The following is a 13,978-nucleotide window of genomic DNA, read 5'->3' on the forward strand; positions in this document are numbered from 1 at the left end:
ACTGTTGTTACTTTTTTGTACTATTGTTGCCTTTTTATCTTTATTTTCTCTTCTCTCAAAGGTATTTGTTGTTTACTGTAAGAATGATGAGGGTGTGTCAATGAACCCGTTTCCCACCAGGTGAGGTGGGGGTGGACCAGTTGGGTGGAGGCTGGTGTTGTTGATTTGAACAGGGTTCCTACCCAGAGCTAATATTAAGAATTTGAGGGTTTATTTATAGATTTAGTTTTATTCCAATTTAAAAGATAAAGTGAAGAATTTTCTTTAAATTGCTTTTAAAAAAATACAATGCAGGTACTTAAATCTGTCCCCTTTCTGCTGCTTTTATTCATTTCTTTTTGCCACTCAGGGTGCAGTGGAAGAGATGTTTAGAGTCGAGATCACAAACTTTTAAAAAAATATTGGATCAGCATTACCACCATCAGCAGGTTTCCACTTCTGATTCCAGTTTAACTTCCAAGAACCAAAGGTGTTTTTTTTCCTGTGTAGGAACTCTGCTGAAAACCAGAATGTTAAGGGTTGTGTCATCTTCTGTTTAAAAACTGGCTAAGCTTGAGAACTCAGGAGAGCAAGAAGGGGGTACAAGATCCTTTTGAATGAAGACCACAATCCTGAGGCAAAGCCTTGAGATTTATCTCTCACTCTCCATCCATCCCCCTCTGCCTCTACTTCTTCCTCCTCATCATTTTCAGCGCTTTCATCTGACCTTGCTCGCCCCTCTCCTGGCTTCCCATGCACTCCTCCAACTTCTGAATCTCTCTTTCTGGTGTTTGCTGGTGTGTAGTCTTCTATCCAGAACCATTTACTCTGCTGTTTCCCAAATCCCCACACGCCAGAGACAACACACATGCAGAAAAACACAAATATATATATATAAATATATATATATATAAATATATAAATAAATACTGTATATGTACACATGAAACAAAACGGGCAAACCTCTGAGATGCAGAGGCTCATCCCCTCACCTGCAGACTCTGAATGTGTTGCAGGGTGTGAGTGAATCTTTGTGTCACTGATGCAGTTTTAAAGTAAAAGAAAAAAAGTACCAGTTTACCTCGGGAGCTCTCAGCCATAGCAGACCTTAATCCCTACAGATATCGCAGCATTGCAAGCGGCTTCTGAACTGCTGTGGCTGCCGTTACAATGCAGGTTCATACTTTTTTTGTTTTTCAGGAACAAACCGAGGAGCCTCAGCAGAGCGCTCTCAGGCCATCTGAATACATACAGTGCAGGGCTTTTCCAGAAATGGGACAAAGACGAAAGTCCATGTCAACGGTCTTACCTCAAAAATCATACTACAGAGCAGTGGGTGGGGCGGGACTTGCATACGGTCACAGCAACCGTGGACGCCTATTTTTTATTCTCTTTTGTCTCTGGTGTCGTTGGGTGAAAACATTCTGCAGAACTTTCTTTTCTCATTTTCCACTATAAATATATAAATATATAAACTGTACATTACAAAACAGAAGCACTATCAAAGTTTGATTGTTAGATGTGCACTCACAGCATGAGGTATTATTCTTTATTATTCTTCATAACTCAGAATAATGAAAAAGTGAAATAACAGTTTTTGGAAGTTTAAAAAAAAAATGAATGAAAAAAAAAAAAACAGACAAAAATAATGCAGTAGCATCTACTGATGTCAAGGAAAATACCCGACCTCGCCCCACTCCTCTCTCACACACACACATATACCAGATCTCTACCCAAGCCCTGCCCCCTCCATCTGACTGATTGCCCTGATGCTCCCAACCCAGCTAACCCCCCACCCCGCCCCTTGTACATGCCAGTGTTTCCCTCATGTGTTCCAAGTGCCAATAACTTTGTGAATTCCTAACTGTGACCCAGTAATAAAGATAATTGCACATTAACTACTGTAAAGAAAAAGAAAAACAGACTGATTAAAAATGAGGAAAAACTCTGAATATCTTAATAAAAGGTTTGTAACAAACAGGAAACCTTTCTGCTGTTTTGTCTTCATTTTCTCTCGTGTTTATTGTTAAATCAAAACAATTACTAAAGTCCACAGCATATATTATTAACAATGCCAAGGAGGAAAGACATCAGCAACGATCTGCTGTTGCCCATCAATCTAGAAAGATAATATGGCCATTCCAAAGAGTATAGTTGATCAGTTTACATCGGGAAAGATTATTATTTAGTGGAAAACTTTCAAGACAGTTGCAGGTTTTCCCAGGAACAGATGTCTCTGCAAGTTCACCCCAAAGCCAAACATGTGATGCCCAGAGAAACTAAAAAGAAACTGAAAAGCTACAGCTCAGTGTCTACAGGCTCATGTAAGTGCAATAAATGTTAGAAAATGAGTGAATAAATGTCTTTGTTGTTCAAACAGATGAGACAAAAGTGTACCTGTTTGGTCAACTAACAGAGTATGGTGGTAGAAACCAAACTGTAAATCAGTAGAAACGCCTCATACCAGCTGTCACGGTGGCAGAGGGAGGATGATTTGACTTGTTTTGCAGTCACAGAACCAGGACACTTTACAGGCATTGAGTTGACTTGTATCCTCTGCTCACCATAATATTCTAGACCGTGAGGTCTAAAAATGTGAGAACATCCGTCAGACAGCTTAAGCTTGGCTTACACTGGGTCATGCTAAAGGACAAGATCCCATCCACAGCAGCAAATCTCCATCACTTTGACTGAATAAGACAAAAATAAATAAACTTGTCGTGGTCCAGGCTTCAGCTTAATTGAAATGCTGTGATGGGACTATCAGAGAATGGAGCATAAACTAATTTCTACAAATCTCAATGAGATAAAGCAACATTAAGAAGGGTGGTCCGAAGTTCATTACACCGATGACTGATCATGTCATACAGAAAACATGGGGCATACTTGGGATTTCACACTAATTCTGCATTTTTTTTGTAATTGAATTGAAATAATTTTGAGACTTAATAGAGACCATATAATCTTTTATGATGTCCTGAGTAGTGGAACCATTACACTGAATGAAGGTATTCTTTTAATAGCAGCATGTTTTGACATCGGTTTGTACGCAGAAGACTAAATGCTATTGGCATGTTTACATTAGACAAACTGAAATGTAGTTAAATACTATTTTATTATTATTGTTGTTGTTGTGTTAACACCATAAATCAAATTCTTATTCTGCAATAGATAAATACTTAATTGAACCTGGAGGAAATTTGGGGACTCAGCAGTTCTTACAACAAAAACTAAAATAAACCTTAATAATAGCAAATAGAAGTGTTATGAATAGTTTCTTTGTTCATTTGCTTTTCCTTCTAACTTTTAAACAAAGCTGTACTTTTAAAGTGCTTTATTATCCTTTTTTTTTTTTTTTTTAAACTTACCAGCTTTATGCTGTAAGTTTATACATGACTGCAGCACCGAAGTTCAAGTTTTTTCTCTCTTTCTAAGGTCCCCTAGACTGCTCTAATTAGTCAGACGGCCAACAAAATCTCAAGCAAACACTAGTTTCTGGTCTGTTTCTTTTTTTAACTCCACTCTGAATCTGATATGTGAAAACCTACTAAATTTGCATACTATTATAACATCATCCCAGTTTATGTTTTCTTTAAGACTGCATTTATAAATTACTCTTATAATCTAACTAACCACTCAGTGTTTTACACTTTTTGAACCATTCACATACTTCTACACACTATACATTTAAGGTAATATATGGGTTCGGTGTCTTTTCAAAGGGAAACTTGGATCTGAAGCCTGGAGAAGCACAGGATGAAACCACCATTCAAATAAGCGTTGGTAGATTAATTGACAAGTAAATCTAAATCCATTCCCACAGATACCCCAAACACAAGTTACACAGTTTCTCTTTGGGTTTTCTTTGAATGCACCTGAACAGACCATGTCTTGTGGCTCTGTGATTGATGAGATCTATAATTGTTCATCTGAAAGTTGGTCTGTTTTTTCAAGTGTGAGCCACAGCCGATAACCAACCAATTAAGAGAGTTGGGTCACAAGATATTTGTCAATCCTACAAACTCTGCATTAAGCCCTTCATAACTTTTTTTTTAAGATTTAATTTGTACTCAAAAGCACTGGGGCATGCTGAAGTTTGAAAGATGCCATCAGAGATGATCTCATGCTCCTGCAGAGTTGCCTCTTAAATGTATGACAGTCTTCTGACTGCTTTCTGGTTATTTTCAGAACTACTTGCAGCTCATCAAGCCACCAGGGACTCACACTCTGCTCATTCCAGCTAAAGAAATGTAATTTCACACGATAGTTCTGCTCTCAGGAAAGGATGTGATGATGTTTCCACTTTACAAAGCGAATCTTAATTAAAACTCACTTGTGTAACTTTTGCAATTTAGTAAAAGCTTTTATGAAAAAAGGAAAAATCACAGACGAAACAATCACAATACTACAAGCTCGGGCTTGTTCAAGCTACTTGCAACCCCGTTTCATCTCTTCATTAAGAACAAATTTAATGGAATATAAAAACTGCACAGATGTGAGAAATCTCAGGATGCCAGTATTAAAACAATGTGTGACTTGACTTTATGCAGATGTTTTATCATTTTGCTCACACTGGGTTGCAGCAACAGCTGCCAAGCAAACTCCTCATGTGGTGGATCTAAATGGAAAGATTAATATGGCAGAACAGTGGGATTAAAGTTAATATTTTAACATCATTGTTGCCCTTTTTTACATGGAGAAAAAAAATCATGGTGACGTGCTGTCTGGCTTAAAAGGGCACAATGGCAGTTGCTATCGTATGAAATGCTTGGAGAATAAATTGTAATCAGATTCACTAAGGAAGATATTTAACCAAAATTTGGAATAAACTGCTCAAACGTGTTTCAGATCGAAGCAGTGTGGTTTAATCAGTGCATGCTAGGGTTGAAACAAGGAAGCTGAGTTCTCAAACCCACCTAGAGTGTGTTTTACTTTAACAGATACATTCAAAAACCAATCTTCATCATTCCAGGATACTCTCCAACACAGATGTGATGTTACATTACGTTTCTATAAAAAGAACATGGTAGCGGAAGATGCACAAGGCCAATTTGTACGTCCTCATTTCCTTCGTCCTTCCTGGCAGACGCCTGAACATGATGTCAGTAAATCAAAACAAAGGTTGACTCAGTTTGTGGGAGGACCTGTGTGTGTGAGGGTACTCGGGTTATCTTTTCTGAAAATATTAAGCGGTCATGAACACTTATAAAAACAATTAACAGACAGGTGAAGCCGCTTTGGCACTAATAGTCGAGAAGTTTGTTGAAATGACAACTTAAAGTAAACTTTAAGGTTTTTCTTTTTTTTTTTTTAAACCAGTTGACAACACTTCTCCTTACCTTTACTACTTACATCCCAGTGAGGGACTAAAAAATGCGAAGAGGAGAAAAGGACTCAAGGATGTCCAAATTAGTAAATGTGATAAGGAGAGTGAGTTTTTCTTAAGTTTAACCGCATAAGGAAGTTCAGTAAAAAATGTGCACTTGCTTTCAATCTCACTGACCTCCAGATTTCTCAGAGACCTCATCAGTGCTGTAAAACAAGTGGAAACTGTGCTTCATTTATCCTTTCAGAGGTTTTAGTTTGTCTTTCCTGTTGAAGCGTGAGGGCTAAAATATGTAACAGCACATTAACAGCACACTAACTACTAAGAGAAGATTAAAACTCCAGCTTTGGCAGGAAGGGGTGCACTCCTCACACATGCATAAAACTAAACACATCAGGCCTTTTAATTTTTCTGGCAAACAAAAATGGGAAATATTATAAAAGCTGGTATTTTCTTCTAAAACTAGGTGACCTTAAAAGTTTAAATAAAGGTATCTGATTTCAATGGATCAAAAATATTAAGCAAACACTACACCATTTTTCAGAAAAATTCATTTACACGTACACAAAATTAAAGCATTTATGTTGTTATACAGCACCTTCACACACACTTTAGTGTTGCCTGATGAAACATACACGAACAAAAAAAACAAAAAAACAAACACAACATGCCCTACAGCCTCCAGCAGAGGGAGCTATGAGCCCAAGTCTGGGTTGGACATAGAGACATCTTGCCCAGCAACCATACCTCCTGATTAGCTGAAGCTTTTCAATGAAAAGGCAAATCCATTCGCTCTGAGCAGGGCTGTATCTCATCACTCAGCAAGAGTAACAAAGCCCTGGCCAATCATGTACATAAACGTCTGCAGGGGTGCGAAGGCGGCTGGCTGCAGACCTGACTTCACCTCACTGAGACGGCGCTCAATTAGGGCAGGAAACGAACCGTCTCTGTCTCCTGCAGGAATTTTTCTGTTTCTGAAAGCATCTGGCACGTGAGCAGAAACTGGATCTAGCAATGGATGCCATTATGCTTTCACATTGATGTTTGGAGCGCAAACATCGAGGCAGCATCAGCAAAGACTAACACTTCCTATCTATCTGCTGCTGCTGCGTTGGATAAGAAGGAAATTCTTCAGCCCTTTGGCCAAAAGAGGCTGCCTCACTTCAGGTTTAACTGAAAATTGAGTTTATTTCCCATCCTAACTCATATGTAGGCACATGAAAATACTGCACATTTCAAAATGGTATAAAAAAATACATTTAAGGCAACTCCCCCCACCCCACTCTTCCATTGCTGCTACTGTTTGAAACAAGTAGGTCCATTTGATTTTATAAATCTAGTCAGAATAGTACTTTTCACCCAATAAACCTTCTGAGAATCATGTTTCACAAGCCGCTGAAGTCAACACGTGACATTAGCTGTTGTGTTAAAATTTGTGTTTTCTGTTTTGTCACCATTAAACACTTGTTGGGTGCAAATGTCAACCTCAATCATTCTTAATAAGTGGCAGAAAATAAGCTTAAAACAAAACTTGAAATAAGCTTACAAATTTGCGTTTAAGTCCAACGGCAACAGTTTCTCGTCACGTCTTCCCAAATACGTACCATGATTTCCAACGATAACCGGAATTCACAAATATAAAATACATAATACCATCAAAGTTTTGATCGAGCAGAGCTCTGCAGGTGAAAGAGCCCGGCCTTTCTTCCCACCATAAAATTCATCAAAAGTTGAGCAGAGGATTACATTCAAACTTTTTTTCTGCAGATCACCGGTTTCTCCTCGGTGTGAGGACAGGGAGTGATTTGAGGGGAAGCAGGAGAGACGTTCCTCTTCCGTCTTTATCTGTCCATTCATCCAGACAGGGAGGAGTTGGTGAACAAAGAGAGGTCAGAGGTCATTGACATCAGAGAGCAAAGAGAAGGATAAGGACCACAATCAAGACGGTGACCAGCACTCCGATGGCGCACCACTGCCTCCGACCTGATGGATGCAACAGAGGAGTTAATCAGACACAAAAGCTCGCACTGAATATAGAACACACATTTTACTGTGGGAAATAACATTATAAACACTTCCATAGATTTCTGAGAATACTTGCGTTTTAAACCCACTGCTTTCATATGGACACAAACTAGACAAAAAATGAAAGCAAAGATGTTACTGCCTGTGTGCAAATAAAAATAATAAAAAAAAAACGTACTGCTTGTCATGTGAGATACTTTCTCAAGCTTCTTTAAGACCGAGTCCATGCGGGACGAAGTCTGGTCCATCTCATCTCCAAAATCCTCCAGCATACTAAACAAAAAGCAGAACAAAGTAAAAAAAATAAAAATTAAAAGTGTTAAACTAACATAGTGTATTAGCTAATAATTTCATGACCAACTTAAGCTTCATGAAGATTAAATTTTAAAGTCAAATCAGTTAAATCAAGCAGTTAAAATCTTTAAGCACTGTGACCGTTTTATGTGTTGAATGCTTTGCCGAGCATAACAAGCATTTATAACAGGTTTTCTCAATTAATCTTATTTGCACATTTCTATTATTCATGACTAAAATATGTAGAAATTGCAGTTAAAAAAAACTAAAAAAAAAAAAACCGTTAAATGCACTTCTAATTGTGTAAAATTCAGCCCACACACATACTTACACCGCTTGCTCATCAAGCTCGTCTCCAATCCGTCCAGACATGTCTTTGAGGACTCTGATGCTGCCCGACACCAACTCCAGCTGCTCATCCTGCTCCTGCATGATCAGCTACACACACACACACACAAACACACACACAACACACAATTCCATCACTTTAAAGGATTATGCAGACTTACATTCATGGATTGGGGACTCTCTTTTGCCTTGACCGCATCCCAAACATAACCTCAACATAACATTAATAACTATCATTATTAGCACTAGCTTTTGTCACGGTAACCGTTGCATTTCATCTCAACTCTCACCTTGTAGTTTGAAACAACTGCCAACTGTCCTTCTACAAATATGTTGGTTATGCGTGGCATGTTTTGGCCAAGTCTAAAATGTCTAGGATCATGACTAATGTTACAGTGTAGAGGTGAAAAAGCACAAGTGTATCTACGCCATTTTGATGAAGGGAAATAATCTTTTTCATTAAGTCGATGGTATAAACAAATAGCATTTCTTTTACCAATTTCCTACTAACAAACCACAACCTGACAGGATGCGTGATGACACGTCAGCATCATTCGACGCTGCTGTCACCACAGGAAGTAAAAACCAACAGCTCATACACAGTGAGAAAAAAAGAGAGTACCACCTATATCTGATAATCTTTCACGTAATTCACAGCAATGAGATCAAAAACATCCTTCGCTGGGTGCCCTTCTGTTCTTACTGTTATCCTTTCGCTCCATTTTATTCAAGCATAAATCCATTACAACTTTATGAAGCTTATTTTTATGAATTTACACTTTAAATCAAATATGTAGCCCTGAAAAAAAATATGCCAAGACATTTTACAAGCCTTGAATTTTTAAGTCAGCCATAAAGAAATACAAGTGTCTCTTTTTCAATCGACCAACCCATCCGTTGCTCTACTTTCTGTTTTACTTTTGCCTCACTCCCCCCAATCAACCCAGTTGTTCCCAGTCTTTCTCTACCTGCTGCTGTTCCTGTTGCTCCTGGATGTATCTGGAGTTTGCCGACACCAGATGAGCCTCTAGTCCTGTTGATCTGTCCTGCCCCGTTGAAGCCAACAAAGCCTGAATATACACACAAATACACAATTCATGGACTTTTCAAGACAAAAAAAAAATGCAAGGTGATCGTTGCAAACATGGATTGTGAAACTAATTTCCTAAAATTCTCATTGTTTATTGTCTACACATTACAGTGATTTTGTTTCTAAAGTTAACATAACATCATAGGCAGCCACAAAGGAGCTGAAGCTGCCTGACAGAAGAAAAGTCTGATTAAATACATGATGAACAGATATAAAGTAAGAGTTTAGGATGTAGAAGTGTGTGAATATTTTTATAACACAGTTTAGATCATTTATTGAATTTTACACAGTGACGTGTATGTGTTCACCGACCTGTCTGTTCTTCTTCTCTGCTTGAGCCACAGCAGAAGGGCTGGACAGGTGATCCTTCATATCCTACACACAAACAGTTCACACCCCTCATTGTACAGTTTATTACAATAACAGTAACAATTATTTTCTAAGTGTAGTTTCATTGATGAGATTTTCTTGTTGTTTCCCAGTTTCACCTGCCAGCAAGTAGAAATGTCGTTTGTTCCCTATTAGTAAAAATCTTTTGTTCTGCTTAAATAATGCTTTTCTTAAGGTCTTTTTTAAAATTTTGAACCTTTCCTGTAAGGCTTGTTAGGTAGTGACTCAAATTTACTATCATACCAACAACATGGACATTAATTTGAATCCATTAAAAAGAAAACTTTCTCAGCAGCAGTGCAGGCATAAACTGACAGATACTGATAATGAAGGTATGCTTACACAGTTAAAACACACTAAAAGCGCATAAAGTACTGTTGAGTCCAGGTGTGGAAGCTGCTGCTTGGATTGATGTTTGTCTTGGTGTGTACAATCTACTAAAACATGACAGAGGCCTTCAAGGTAATGTTTGTGCAGTTGCCTCCCTGTAGCCACCGAAAACCTGCTTTATAAACATTTATTTCATATAATGGTAAAGCCTGAACATAAACATGAAATTAGCCACAAGTTAATTATTTAATACAGCACAATCCCTGTTACGTTTACTATAGAGAACATCTGAAATATCAAGTTTTATTCAAACTTTTTACATGGGCTTTAACTCAAATATATTTTTTTGTATAAAGGCCATAGTAAAAGGTTAGTTCAGCTCATTTACAAGTTTTCATTGAATACAAGCACTGTGCAACATACAACATACCTAAAGGAGATCACAGGATTTGAACTGCTGATATGCAAGATGTGGGATTGTGTAGATGAAGTTACCTGAACAGACTTCCTGGTTCGCTCCACAAAGTCTCTCCTCTCCTGAAGTTCATTGTCACCCAGCCTGAACTTCCCTGGGTTGGACTCCACAATGCCTGAAGCAGTCAAGGACCAACTAAATACTTCAAATTCAAACTTCCACATATACATATTTATTATTCTAATGCAAAATATACTTTTTTTTGTAAGTAAAAAAAAAAAGAAAAAAGAATATATATATTGCTTTATGTAAAATAAAATGTGCAATTTAAACAAAGCTATATGTTTACATATTCTGAAATAAAAGCCAGATATCATGACTCAAGTGTGAAATTTGCCATTAAATCCCTTTTTTATTTGTTTTCCTGTCTGAAAATTCGGCCATTTGAAAAATATTTTCTGAGCTATCCTGCTAGCTCTGCACTGGCTCCCGGTTCACTTCAGGATACAAAATAAATAGTTGCTGTTTGTTTTTAAAGCACTGAATGGCTTTGCACAACCTTTCTTATCAGAACTGTTGAAAATCCACCAGCCCAGCAGAGTTTTATGTTCTGCTGGTCACAATCTGTTAAGATGTCTCTCGGTCCCTTTCAATGGCAGGTCCAACATTTGGAAAGCTCTTTCCCATGAGACAAATTTAAGACCAATTAATGTAAAAAAAAAAAAAAAAAAAGTTTTGGCTTGTAGTAATTTGTTTTAATGTGTTTTGTACTTTTATTACTTTCCATTTTATCTATTAGTTTAAATCAGTTTTGTGCTTTTACCACTTTGTTATATTTCCTTTATTTTAATGTGTATTCATATTTATTTGTTTTATGATGTAATAATAAAAAAAAAATTTTAATCTCAGATATTTGGTATATTAATTATGCAGCTAAAACTGGTTTTGTTCCTCTGAACCTGCAAACATTTTCTGAATAAGCCGGAAAACTGGGAAGAGACTGTGAGAAAAAAAAAAAAAAAAAGCATGTCTATTTAAAAAAATATGGGCATCATGTGGAGATAAGGGCTGATGGGATGAGGGTAAAAGATACTGATAGTTTCACTGAGATCCTCCAAGTCCCAGTCTATGGCCCTCAGACAGTTCCTTAGTTCATTGGCACTCCAATCCAGCTCATCTCGACTCACCTGAAACCACAGAAACCCAGAGAAATCAATAACCAGAAAGCTACTCATAGTTTCATTATTATTCTGCATTTTGCATTCTGCTATTTTTTACAGAACATTTTCTGTAAACACTTTACTGGTAGCTGGTATGCTGCTTTACACTTTAACTTTAAAAGGCTATACGCACTTATTTAAATTTCTGTGTGAAACACTCTGGCCATCTCTGAATCTCCTATTTTAAAAACTGTGATCCATCAATTCATTATAGCTTTCAGTAGACTACACAGCTAGACTTTGAAGATTTCCTGTTTCTGCCAAAGCACCAGCTTTACAGCTGCTACAGAAAAACTTTGATAACATAAAAAGAGAGAGATCTCTGAATGAAAACAAGAATTAAATTCACAAAAGTCAAACACGTGAGAAAGAAAACTCATGTGTATTCAGGAAAAAGGACTGACATGGAAAAATCCATAGTTTACAGAAGAAACAAACACAAAACATACGTTTCTGGTGACACCAAATACTGATGAACAAAGACAATTGTGCAATCAGATTGTTGAAAACTCAACCAAACATTTTATAACTCAATTGTGCTCATTAGCTTTCCAGAGCCTGTTGGTTTGCATCACTGACTTATCTTTTATAAAATTGTCAAGATAATATACGCACATCCGTTTCCCAAGTATGTTATCAAACTGATTATTCTTCTTCCCCATTTGCCTATTTCATTTGTGGTCAAATATAGCCTAATGCACGTGTGTTGAACTTTCTTAGGCCTGTTAGATACGGTCGTTCCCCCATGTTATGAATGAGTCGATGTTTATAGTGAACATGGACAGTGAGGTTGTCAAGAACATCCAACAAGCTCAGAGGCTTACCTGTGTCCCTTCCTGCAACAGTTCCTCCCACCTATCAAACAGGCCCCGGGCACGGGAGAGGGCCTTTTGCACCTCCCTGGGGAAAAACAAAACACACATCCATTTAAAAGAAACGCTATGACCGGCACTAAACCAGATATCATTATAAATTTATCTTAAGGCGCCTGGCTGTTCTACTGACTTGAATTATCCGACAACCCCTGCTAGTTCACTACCCAATCTCGCCCATTGCCAAACTGGCAAGGCACTTCCAAACTAACATACTACTAAAACAGTTCAATTTACTTATTTTTCTACAGGCTAGTAAAGAACAACCCTGGACTGTTCAACAAGAACCTGTCTCTCCTTCACAAGAGGCAACGCAATTATCACCTCTCTGCGACACTGACACTAAAGCAGTGGTGCTAGTTAGCTAAAGCTAGCTGGTGTGCTAACTTTTCGCGAATAACTTTTTTTATAGACACTAACATTATTTCACCGTGTAATCAGACACGAAGTAAAACATACTTTAATTAACACGAAGTATCACAAGCTCTGAGGGTTTCTGATTGTTTTTTCTTACCCCTTCACAACAAAAAATGGGTCTTCTATCGACATGTTTGCTTCCTTCCTCTATACGACGTGCGCATGCGTGCGTCTCACACAACGCAAGGACGTTTTCTGGCACATAATGTACGTATGTACGTAACAGCTTGGTACAGACGAGTGTGGCTGTTTTTAATCTGCTTTTAATAGTGCAATTCTAGAGATTAAATTAAAGAAATTCACACTATTCACAATCTAGTGTCAAGTGCTCTTCATGTCTGATGATCTCTGTACAAGCAGAGGGTGAATTTTTTCTATTTTGATATAATACTCACAGTGATCATTAACCTCTTTTCTCTATCTATCTATCTATCTATCTATCTATCTATCTATCTATCTATCTATCTATCTATCTATCTATCTATCTATCTATCTATCTATCTATCTATCTATCTATCTATCTATCTATCTATCTATCTATCTATCTATCTATCTATCATCAAGGGGTGCACTTAACAAAAGCGATGTTACAACTTCACTACAAATAAACAAAGAAAATCCTTTTCGGTTCTTATTTTATCTGTCCATCACATGAAATCTGACAAGATGAGTCTCCATTAAAAAGGAGTCTACATAAATGGTAGGAGCAAAAAATGTGCACGCTCAGCAGTTTACCCAGTCCATTCCACTTGCTCTCTCTCTCTCTCTCTCTCTCTCTCTCTCTCTCTCTCTCTCTCTCTCTCTCTCTCTCTCTCTCTCACTTTGTGCCTCTACCCATCCTGTCCCACCCATTTGTCTCTGTTCCTGTGGGACTTTGTTTCATTCCCACCTTGTCCTGCCCAGCTCCTTCCTTCCTGTCTTCATCCTGTTTCCTCCTCCTCCTTCACTCCAATTCCTTCCATCTTGTCCTGTGAAAATTTACAGCTGAAGTTATAAACATGACTTTTACACATACATACTGTATGTCCGAAGAGTTGTAATTATTGTGGTACCTATTTGAAACAACTATGTTTTCATAAAGGTTTTTAAAACAGAACATGCCACTATTATGAACATTTTCAATCATATCCCTTCTATACATTCTATATAAAAGTTGTTTTCTGTATGCTCAGAGCAGGATCTGATTATACCCTTCTAATTTGTTTCAGATGAACAATGTTAGTTTCAGATTCACTGTTTGCATGTAAATGTCCTAAAATGTTCATTTTAGAT

General features: G+C 37.6%; 1 protein-coding gene across 2 annotated transcripts; it reads right to left on the reverse strand.

The window, feature by feature from the left end:
• Nucleotides 1–5,555: 5,555 nt before the first annotated feature.
• On the reverse strand, nt 5,556–12,901 carry LOC121637674 (syntaxin-10). 2 transcript variants are annotated; one of them, XM_041981877.1, is made up of 9 exons: nt 12,804–12,901; nt 12,242–12,317; nt 11,291–11,384; nt 10,278–10,372; nt 9,375–9,437; nt 8,941–9,042; nt 7,956–8,062; nt 7,509–7,603; nt 5,556–7,288 (listed from the first exon to the last, which is right to left on the reverse strand). In XM_041981877.1, exons 1-9 carry the CDS (start codon nt 12,836–12,838, stop codon nt 7,212–7,214), a joined length of 744 nt encoding a protein of 247 aa, XP_041837811.1. In that variant the 5' UTR covers nt 12,839–12,901; the 3' UTR covers nt 5,556–7,211. The 2 variants fall into 2 exon arrangements, with proteins under 2 accessions (XP_041837811.1, XP_041837813.1); XM_041981879.1 differs by lacking the exons at nt 10,278–10,372; nt 11,291–11,384; nt 12,242–12,317; nt 12,804–12,901 and adding an exon at nt 9,795–9,880.
• Between the last annotated feature and the right edge of the window lie 1,077 nt (nt 12,902–13,978).

The sequence above is a fragment of the Melanotaenia boesemani genome, chromosome 4 (assembly GCF_017639745.1).
Source record: "Melanotaenia boesemani isolate fMelBoe1 chromosome 4, fMelBoe1.pri, whole genome shotgun sequence".
Classification (NCBI taxonomy): domain Eukaryota; kingdom Metazoa; phylum Chordata; class Actinopteri; order Atheriniformes; family Melanotaeniidae; genus Melanotaenia; species Melanotaenia boesemani.